Source organism: Nicotiana sylvestris, chromosome 7 (genome assembly GCF_000393655.2).
Source record: "Nicotiana sylvestris chromosome 7, ASM39365v2, whole genome shotgun sequence".
In the NCBI taxonomy this organism is placed as follows: domain Eukaryota; kingdom Viridiplantae; phylum Streptophyta; class Magnoliopsida; order Solanales; family Solanaceae; genus Nicotiana; species Nicotiana sylvestris.
In genome coordinates, this window is record NC_091063.1 from 43,538,877 (window position 1) to 43,548,804 (window position 9,928).

At 37.0% G+C, this 9,928-nt stretch overlaps 2 protein-coding genes across 3 annotated transcripts; both read right to left on the bottom strand.

Annotated features, from left to right (window-relative positions):
- Positions 1-203: 203 nt before the first annotated feature.
- LOC104247666 (probable WRKY transcription factor 69) lies at positions 204-3,569 on the bottom strand. Of its 2 annotated transcripts, none has more exons than XM_009803735.2 (3): positions 3,269-3,569; positions 2,971-3,114; positions 204-952 (listed from the first exon to the last, which is right to left on the bottom strand). In XM_009803735.2, the coding sequence occupies exons 1-3, from the start codon at positions 3,409-3,411 to the stop codon at positions 421-423; spliced, it is 819 nt and encodes a 272-aa protein (XP_009802037.1). In that variant the 5' UTR covers positions 3,412-3,569; the 3' UTR covers positions 204-420. The 2 variants fall into 2 exon arrangements, with proteins under 2 accessions (XP_009802037.1, XP_009802036.1); XM_009803734.2 differs by having other exon boundaries at positions 2,971-3,117.
- A 5,102-nt stretch (positions 3,570-8,671) lies between these two features.
- On the bottom strand, positions 8,672-9,590 carry LOC138873053 (uncharacterized). The gene is made up of 3 exons (XM_070151487.1): positions 9,426-9,590; positions 9,163-9,271; positions 8,672-9,045 (listed from the first exon to the last, which is right to left on the bottom strand). The coding sequence occupies exons 1-3, from the start codon at positions 9,588-9,590 to the stop codon at positions 8,672-8,674; spliced, it is 648 nt and encodes a 215-aa protein (XP_070007588.1).
- Positions 9,591-9,928: the final 338 nt, after the last annotated feature.

Sequence of the window (9,928 nt, forward strand, 5' to 3'; positions counted from 1 at the left end):
TAGATGAAGCTAAACGTAATCCAATCTGTCTCGTCAAAAGAAGGAAAAGAAGGTGAAAGGACAATCTTCACGTAAAGCCGCCAACTAGCAGTCTAGATGCTTAAAATGTACTGAAGTTAGGTTAACATTAAATCCCTGTCCACATTAGAAAGCAGAAGTAGGCTCATATAATAATCCAAAAGGTGAACTTTGCCAAAAGGAGCTCAATCAAGTAAAAGTATGGTTTTTTCTTTTCTTTTTTGTCCCAATCTACCTGATCTTTACATAAAGAAGAAAAAAAAGGGTCATGAGAAACGTGGAACAAAAAAAAAAAAAAAAAAAAAAAGGAGGAAAAAAAAACTTTTGGTATCTCGTGTGGCAAACTGAGGTCCATCTACATGTAATTTCAGTTTTCAGTGTGAAAGTTTGACACGTGGGTTATTATCCAGTACCGCCGCAACACGGTGCTTCCACACTATACCGCCGGAAAACAACTGAACACTCCGGCAACTCCCCCAAATCACCAAACAAAGACTGGTCCTCCTCCCGAATAGGCAACATTAAAGCCACGTCAGCATCATTCCACGTGGACCCCACCATTGATGACGTGTTCTCCATAAATGTAGGAGTTCCCACATCGGAGAACCAACCCAATTCGCCGGCCAGCTCCGAGAAGCCATTGTCATGTTGATAAGCAAAGACGTCACATTCTTCAGGAGATGATTTATCTGTCATGGTGACGTCAGTGGCCGCAGCCGCCGCATTGTTGTCTCCGGCGGTATTGGTAGATGTGGTGGAGGTGGTGGGTGTACTGGTGGCAGGAGGGTGGTGGTGGTGTTTGCTGGTGGCGGCTGGGAATTGGTGATTGTGTTCAGAACAGTAGGTAATGAGGAGAGTGGTGGGGTCCAGGCGGCTACGCTCTACTTGTTTTCTTGCAGGACAGCCTTTGGAGCTACTGCATCGATAATATCCCCTGAGCATGAAACACATGCACCATTTTAAGTAAAAGATAGAAATAATAAATAGAGTGCTAATAGCCCACCAAAATTTTATAGTAGTAAAAAATATTGAATAACCCATAAAAGTTTGCTCTCTTCACAAATTACATTTTCTTCTAGAAATCCAAAGACAGTGAATTGGACCTTAAAATTAAGTGAATACACAGTATTATCAAACCGATTAGGTGCCCTTTGGTAGGATGTACGTTAGGGAAATAATACATGTATTAGCTAACTTTATATTATTAATCCCTTGTTTGGTAGTGTTTTTCAAACCTATAGCGAACCGTGGCATTAGTAATACTATAGTTTTTAATACACGAAGTCATGGATAAGCATGTATAAAGACAAAACAATCCTTTCAAAACCTTTAATACACCAAACCAGATAATTGATAAGTAATAATTTCAGCATAACTAATCTCAGCGTTACTAATCCCAACAATACGTATACACCCCATTTAGTACTAATCGTATACCCCTACCAAACAACCCCATACAGTAAAAGGTATTGTCTCCGCTTTTGTTGCATGTTCATATTTAAAGACTTTTCACACGTACCAAAAGATCTTTTAGAGTCTGTGCTCCAAAACATTACATAAGAAATGTAATGTTGAAGTATATATATATATATATATATATATATATATATATATATATATATATATATATATAAACATGAAAAAAATGTTATACAAAATGATTTTGAGGAAGTATATAAATTGGCACAAGTATATAAATTTTAAGATATTTTGTAACTACATTTATAAAAGTCAAGCCCGAAAACAATGAGTGCCTTTGCATTTACCATCGATATTTATGGAGGAATTCACATCAATATAATGGAGAAGAGAGTGGGCTATGAAGACACTTGGAAGTCGTGGAACTCGAGGTTAGATCAAGGTGTAGAAGTTCATTAAATGTATGGGAAAAAAAAACTCAAAATTTGTAATGCCACTTCGCTCCAATTTTCTCTAGTGTATATTTTCTGGGGTTGTAATGTTATCAATCTGGCCATACTATTGAAACCAATAATATCACAATAAATTATGGAACAATGTCTTGAAAGCGTCCACTGTAAGGGACAACCACATTAATGATATCACTATTACAAAAAAATAGAATTAGCTACGAACTTCGTCGCTAGTCTTCGCTAAATCGCTTGTAGCTAACAAAATTTCTTGATAATATGTTGCTAAGTCGTTGCTGAATAGGATTAGCAACGAATTTTTTGATTTAGCTACTGAATTTATCAGTCGTTAAATATTGTTTTTAGTAGTGTATGTAGAATTGAACTCTTTGAAGGGAAGCTATGGAGCAACAATAAAGTTGTCTCTATATAACCTATAAGTCACGGGTTCGAGCCATGTAATCAGCCATTGATGTTTGCATTAGAGTAGATTGCCAACATTACACGATTGAGGAATGGTCATTTTTCAAACCTTACATGAATGCGGGATACTTTGTATACTGAATTGTCCTTTAGAATTGAACCCCTATCTTAGTGGCATAAATGCTCCGATACTATAAGAAGAAGCAAGTACAATACATGAGCCTTTGTGCTTATCCTTAATTGGCAAATACGCTAAAAGGTGTAATTAATGGATAATTCAACATTTTAAGTCCGTAAATATAGATTTCAACTGTATTTACGACGCTTTAATTTGATTGCCAAAGTGGGTAATACCAGAAAAAAGAGCGTGATTAGCAAGGTGTAAGTAGGCGAGTGAAGTACTACTAGCAATGCATAATTCAAACTACTACATTAATTTAATGCAAAGTTTAATTGGTCCATAATAAGATAGTCATCAGCCTACCGGATAAGAATCAAAACCTTTACCAACTACCCCCCGGCGGCAACTACAATGACTGTTTAGAACAATAATTCTGTCATTATTTAGTAAGCAACTTTTATTTATTTTTAAAATTTCTTTTATTTCAATTTACCATGGTTCTTTAATCTAAAATGCAGTGAAGATAATTAATTTAATTACCTGGGATAAGGTGACCCTTTAATTGGCTTTTGTCCATATTTCCTCCAAGACCAAGAATCTGGTGGTGGATAAACTTCTCCTTTACTTCGTGATCCATCAGCATCAATAATTGGCACTGTAATTACTTTCTTTTTTGCTCCTCTCCTACTATAAATACAATCAAACCAATACTAATATAAGAAAACTATCCAAAGTTTTCATTTTTTCCGAATTCCGTAAAAAAAAAGAATAAAACTGACCATAAAATATTTTAAGATTCATTTTCTCAACAAAAAAAAAGAAAGAATAATTTACAAACCTTTTTCTAGGAGATGGCATGTTAACTTCAGCAGCTTCATCGCCGGAAAAGGGAGAATCAGCGGCATTATCCGGCGGAGTTCCGGTGGAATCTTCTTGTTTGATAAAAAATGGAGTACTTCTTCTGTTTAACCTATCTTCCATGACCAAAAACTAGCTACAGCTTATTAATTATAATTTGGACAAAACTCTTTTTAGTTTATCGTTTAGAAAAGAAAGGAAAAAGTGTTGTAAGAAAAAAGAAGTTTGTAATGGGATTGCCGAAAAGAGTTGGTATGAAGTGGGGGAAGGTAGTGGAAAATAATTTGTGAAGTTTTGGGTTTTAATATGAGGGGCAGTCCAAATTGACAGATTGGCAAAAATATAGTTTATTAAGGACGTGCAAGCAATTACACATGATAATGTGACATAAGGTGACATGTTCATATGTTGATTAATTATTCTTTTTCTAATTAAGGGGCCCGTTGTCTTAAATATAGTTGAGCCCCGTCCACATTTCTTTATTCATTTATCCAAGTTGGCCTTTGATATTTTTTTCTTATGAATATTTAATGTAAAATTCTAAAAAATATATGTAAAATAAAGGGAACTTTTAAAACCAATTATAGCAGGTTATATATTATTTTTTGAACTATCATATCAGGCTTGCTAATTTGTCTGATAATAGTATAAGTTGATTTAATTTGATTGTGTAAAAGTTTACGTATATATTATCATTGCACAGAATTTAATTCCTAAAATAAATGTCATCAGCAAATTGGACTTGGCTCAACTAATGGTTTCTGCTTGGCCTTTTTGTGAGGGCGAGAGGATAATTAAGTTGCGATAATGGATAATTTAGAAGAATTCGGGTTAATGATAATTAAAGAATGAATAAAGGAAAGTGATTTTTGCCAACAATAAGCTTCAAAGTAAAACCAATATATTCAGATTGTATTTTGTGTGTCTACAATTGACCCATTCTTTCCCTTTTATAGCTATCTTGGAAATATGTGTTTTGCCTTTGTCATAATAAAGTCATTATAGACAATTAAAGATATTAAATGCTATGTTACATAATCACTGTATTTTAATACAGATTCTCTAATGTTTTTAGTATTTAATGCTCATTAAATACTGTATCTGTACTCTCTTGTGCTGTCAGATTCATTCTCCTTAATTCTTGGACTTAAATAGGTACGGGCGTTGAATCTTTTGAGTATCCGCTCGTGCCTCCTCTTATGCCTCTGCTCGTATCTGTTGCAACTCGTGCCTCTTTGCCAATAATAACTCTTTGACCAGTCTACGTGCCATGACACGTCATCTTCCAATCACTTTAATATGTAAACTCAAATTTTCCCAATACAGATAGTCCCTCCACTTGCCATTTATTCATCAATTGAATATTTAGGAAGTGGAATTCATTAAAACGGGAATTTTTGTCACCATTAATGCTATAGCAAAATCAACCCTTCATTTGTTACTTCCATTTAATGCTCTTCACACGTGGCACCTTTTTACTGGATCTGCAACTTTGCAGTGCTTTTTAGGACTTTTTCACAGCTTCACTAATCACGAAGCGTGAGTTCTCATTATGACTTTTCCATCAATGCACCTTTTCCTTTGACGGTTGCTTCGTAGTATAAATATAGTTTTCTTCTTTGTCTTTATCACATAAAGTTTTCAAAATATTCAGTTCTTGAATCTTTGTTTGTTTCTTCCTCGTACTAACATGTCTTCATCAAACCCTAACCCTAAAAGGGTCCCCATAGTCGATAACTTCCCTGATGCCCCCAGTATGAGCAGAAGAGGAGGTAGGGTTCGTAATTTAGGATCTTCATCCCTGCGTGGTTCTTCTCTTCCTTCGCCTAGTTTTGACCCTTCTTCTAGAACTAGAGGTTCTCTTTCACACAGATCTTCTTCTAGAGGTAAGGAATCTTCTGAACCTCTTCGTGAACCTCTAGTAGAGGAGATAGTTCCTGTGGAACTATCTTTCTATAATGACAGAGAAACTCTTAGAAATCAAGTATCTTCTTTAGATCACCCCGATATCTATCCCACTCAAATCACTGAAGGTTTGATTTCTTTAGTTCGTAGAGACTGCCATTGAAGTCATGACTTTCCTATCATTATTCCCAATCCAAATCAAAGAATTACCTCTTACTTAACCGGATTTTCCTTTGTCTATACGTACCCTTTCACATTAGGATTCAAACCTGCAATTGATCCTGTTATTCTCGAGTTCTGTTGTTTCTTTGATGTTTGCTTAGGTCAAATTGGCCCAATAATATGGAGGGTTGTTGCCTGTTTGAGGCATTTGACCAACATAGTCAGTGTGCCTTTTTTCCACATCTAATTCATCTTTACTCTCCTAGATTCTTTCGCAATGATGTTTTTACACTAGTTGCCAGGAGCAAAAGAGTTCTAGTTAGCCCTGAAGATGACAAAGACCGTGGCTGGTATGCCAGGTTTGTTGCTTCCCCCACTGTTGGTTTAATGGGTGATGAGAACGTTCCCTTTCCTGAGAAGTGGAATTTTGCACGTGAGTCTTCTAACTTTCTTGTACCTTTTTCTTCAGTTTTGTTGATTTTTCTAATTTTACTTTTCCTTTCTAGCAACCATGGGAGTTGTGGAAGATGTTTCCAATTTCCGTGATTGGGTAGGAATGCTGTTGAGTATTGCACCAATGGATGGTAGATCTTGGAAGATCCTTTCCCAACGTTTTGGTTGGAAAGTAAAAACTCATGGTAAGAGCTTTTATTTTATTTTACATATTCTTTTTTCCTGAACTTAACCCAATCCTTTTTCTATCAGGATTTCCTATTCGAGGAGTTACTGCTGAGGTGGTTGCGGCTTCTCGTATCTCTTTGGAAAGGGCTCAAGAAATAATTCTAGGCTCTTTATCGAAAAGAAAAGCCGTTGATGACCAAGATTCCGAAGAAGAGGAAGACGGGGGTTCCTTGGTAACAAGGCCACGAGCTCGCAGACGCATTATTTCCGATGATGAAGCAGAAACATCCCCCGCCGTTCTATTCCTCTAACCGAATCTGTTGAAGTCCTGGTAGTGATCCCTGATGATGTTGATGATGCTCCCGCTGTTGCTCATGATTCTGTTGAGCAGCTTTTTGACCGCGGGTTTGGTAGTGAAAGTTTAGGTCCCATTTCTGATGAAGCTCCTTTGGCTTCTTTTTCTCCTCCCGTGCCTGTGACTCCTACTTTGCTGATATGGCTGCTTCCGTTCCTCCCCAGGCTGTTTTTACTACTTCTACTGTTCCTCCTTCGACAATTCCTCCTCCACCTACTCACCGTGCTGAGGTTGTCTCCTCAAGTAGGAGTGGTGCTATGAGGCAAATGATTATTGAAGTCCCCGCTGAGGGCAACCTTTTAAGAAAATCGGGTCAAGCAGATGTGTGGCTAAAGCCTTTAATTGGTCCTGTTGAGAGAGTCAGGCTAGAGAGCCATAGTTCTTTGACTTTGATGAATGACATTGTGCATGCTTCTTTAAAGATATTCCTTTTTCCTAACTTTTATTTTGTCATTTTTCTATCTTTGGGATTCTCATTTCCTTCCCTTTCCCCCTTTTTAGGCCAATCTCATCGGCACAGAGATGATGAAAAGGGTTACCCTCTTAGAGCAGTTAGTGCGTGATTACAAGTTGGAGGCATATAATTGGAAAAAACAGTATAAAAGTCTTCAGATCGATGTGGAGTACTTAGAAGAAAGTAAAAGTACCTTGGAGCAGCAGGTGCGGGCTTTGACTTCGGAATTGGCAGTTGAAAAGGCTTCCTCCAGTCAAGCAGACAAGGAAAAGGCTCGTCTTGAAACTTCTTTTTCCGAGCAGCTTTCCAAGGCGAGTGAAGATATTAGAGAGTTGAAGGCTCTCTTGGATGCAAAAGAAGCCTATGCTGGTAAACTCGTGCAGAATTTGACTCAAACCCAAGAAGACCTCCGGGTTTCTTCTGATAAGGTTTGTTCCTTAGAAAATTCCCACGCCTCTCTTCAAGCTTCTTATGAATCTACCTTGGCTGAAAATGAAAAGCTAAAGAACGAAATCGCTGACTGGGAAAGGGATTATGAGATCCTTGAAGATAAGTCTACCATTTAAGTGAATTGGGCGTTTTTGAATTCTCGTCGTGATACCCTTGTTGAAGCTAGCCAAAGGAATTTTAACTTGGAATCTGAGTTAGCTAAGATCAATGAAACTATTGAGAAGACTCAACAAAACCAAGATTTTCCTTCTCCCGTGGTCGAAGCTTCCGCAAATATTGAAGATGATACGGGTATCCCCACTCCTTCAAGCCAAGTTGAACCCGCTATTGTTGATGTACCTGCTTTAGTTCCTTCATCTTCTCAGTGACAAGTTTAAGTTGTTTGAATTCCTTTGTGTCTCTTTTTTTTTTGGAAAATTGTGGTTAAAACCCTTGGTCTCATTTGAGGGTTTGTTTTGAAAACTTAAGTCCCCAGACCTTTTATGGGGAAATATGTATAAACAATTTTCAGTTTATAGCTAAGTTCATACTTAGTCTAAGCTTTTTAATATTAAGAAGTTTTTCGTTACTATTTGAACTTCTGTTTTGTTTATTCTTGCCTTTATTTCTAAGGACTTACTGAATAACTTGTATTTTTACTCTTCAAAAAATGCTTCTGTTAACTTCATGAATACTTAAATTAATCATGAATTTTATAAAAGAGGGCCCTTTTATATTCGACACTTAATGAAGAAGACGTCTCAACTTCATAACGGTGTTAATATACGATAAAAGAAATAGGAATACATATGTTTCTTGAAATAACTTTGACAAGTTTTTATTTGAACTTTGTCTATTTTTGAATAACACTTTACATGTATTTAAATTACATCTATAACTTTCTCGTAACTATTTTCCTCATACAGATTTTAAAAAGAAAAATAAACACGAGGTTTTTATTTATAACCCGTTTCAGTACATAGCCTTTACCCTAGCTATGGTAAGGTCTTTCTTTAGGCTTAGCTCGTGACTTTGCTCTGTACTTGACTTATTCATTGAGTGAACTTTTCAAGCTTGATCTTTGATTATTTCCCAATCTTCTTTGCCTTCTTTATACACATGCCTGTGTCTATTATATAGTCCCCCAAGTGTTTGAGCGTTGAAGTGTGAAGCCTCGAGCACTTGATTGTTCTTCTCATTTGGTCCTTTTCCTGAAAAGGAAAAAACATACGGGACTGGAGGTGCGATTATAGATGAAGACTGCTTAGCCCGTTCGAATTTCTATCAGAATAATTGTAACCCTAGACCGGGAAGTTTAATTTATTCCACGTGTCTTGCAGGTCGTGACTCATCATTTAGTACGGGCTAGCTTTTTGCCTATCATCTAAAATAGTTAGTAAAATTTAACAATTCAAAAATTAAATTTTAAAATAGGTATACCTAACCGTGGGTATTCCTTAGAAATAGTATCTCTTCAGGTGAACAACATTCCAATGCGAAGGTAGTATCTTGTCATCTATTGTTTCCAGCTCGTATGCTCCTTTACCTACAATATCATGAATCCTATAGGGTCCTTCCCATGTTGGACTTAATTTCCCTGCATTAGCTGCCTTCATAGATTGAAAACCCTTTTTGAGCACGAAGTCCCCAATTTTGAAGAATCTTAGGCGTGCTTTTCGATTGTAGTATCGTTCTATGACCTGCTTTTGTGCTGCCATTCTTATTAGTGCAACTTCCCTTTTCCCTTCAAGTAGATCAAGATTTATGCGCATTTCTTCGTTATTAGACTTTTCTGACGCTTGTGTGAATCTTGTACTTGGCTTTCCTATCTCTATTGAAATTAAAGCTTCAACCCCGTAAACCAATGAAAATAGTGTTTCTCCTGTACTTGTTTTTGCTGTTGTGTGGTATGCTCATAAAACACCAGGTAACACTTCTGGCCAATTACCTTTGTATTCCTCTAAACGTTTCTTTAAATTATTGATAATGATTTTGTTTATTGACTCGGCTTGCCCATTACCCACCGGGTGATAAGGTGTGGATATAATTCTTTTGATCTGCCAACTTTGAAAGAACTCTGTGATTTGTGTGCCTATAAATTGAGGGCCATTGTCTTATATGATTTCCTTTGGTACACCAACGCACCTGTTTGAATGTTCTTGCTTCTACCCATTTAGTAAAATAATCAGTGAGTACGAGCAAAAATTTTACCTGTCCTTTTGCTTGTGGTGGGGGACCTATGATATCCATCCCCCATTTCATAAACGTCCACGGTGCAGTGACCGGATGTAGCAACTCTGCAGGTCTATGCATATTATTACCGTACCTTTGGCATTTATCACATTTAGCCACGAAACTTTCTGCTTCTTCTTCCATTTTGGGCCAATAATAACCTGCCATGATTAGGGTTTTTACTAGTGATCTTCCTCCTGCGTGATTCCCACAATGCCACCCGTGTATTTCTCTCATCACGTATTCTGTCTGAAAAGGTCCGAGGCATCTTGCTAAGGGACCACCGAACATTTTCCGATAAAGATTGCCTTGCTTTAAGCAATATCGAGCAGCCTTTTTCGAAGCGCGTGAGGTTTCCTCTTGTCTTCAGGAACGATACCATTCTGCAAAAAGGCAACAATCTCATTCCTCCAATCCCAGGTTAAGTTATTAAAATTTACCTTATTTTTATCTGGATCGAGCACTGAATGCAACAAATGTAT

Excerpts from the sequence above, each read along its gene's own strand:
- LOC138873053 (XM_070151487.1), bottom strand. The coding sequence starts at position 9,590 with ATGGAAGAAGAAGCAGAAAGTTTCGTGGCTAAATGTGATAAATGCCAA. Across the intron at positions 9,272-9,425 it reads CACCACAAGCAAAAGGACAG|ATCAAAAGAATTATATCCAC; the intron begins GTAAAATTTTTG and ends CAAAGTTGGCAG. Across the intron at positions 9,046-9,162 it reads ACGTTTAGAGGAATACAAAG|AGATAGGAAAGCCAAGTACA; the intron begins GTAATTGGCCAG and ends TAATTTCAATAG.
- LOC104247666 (XM_009803734.2), bottom strand. The coding sequence starts at position 3,411 with ATGGAAGATAGGTTAAACAGAAGAAGTACTCCATTTTTTATCAAACAA. Across the intron at positions 3,118-3,268 it reads ATGCCATCTCCTAGAAAAAG|TAGGAGAGGAGCAAAAAAGA; the intron begins GTTTGTAAATTA and ends TTGTATTTATAG. Across the intron at positions 953-2,970 it reads AAAGGGTCACCTTATCCCAG|GGGATATTATCGATGCAGTA; the intron begins GTAATTAAATTA and ends TTTCATGCTCAG.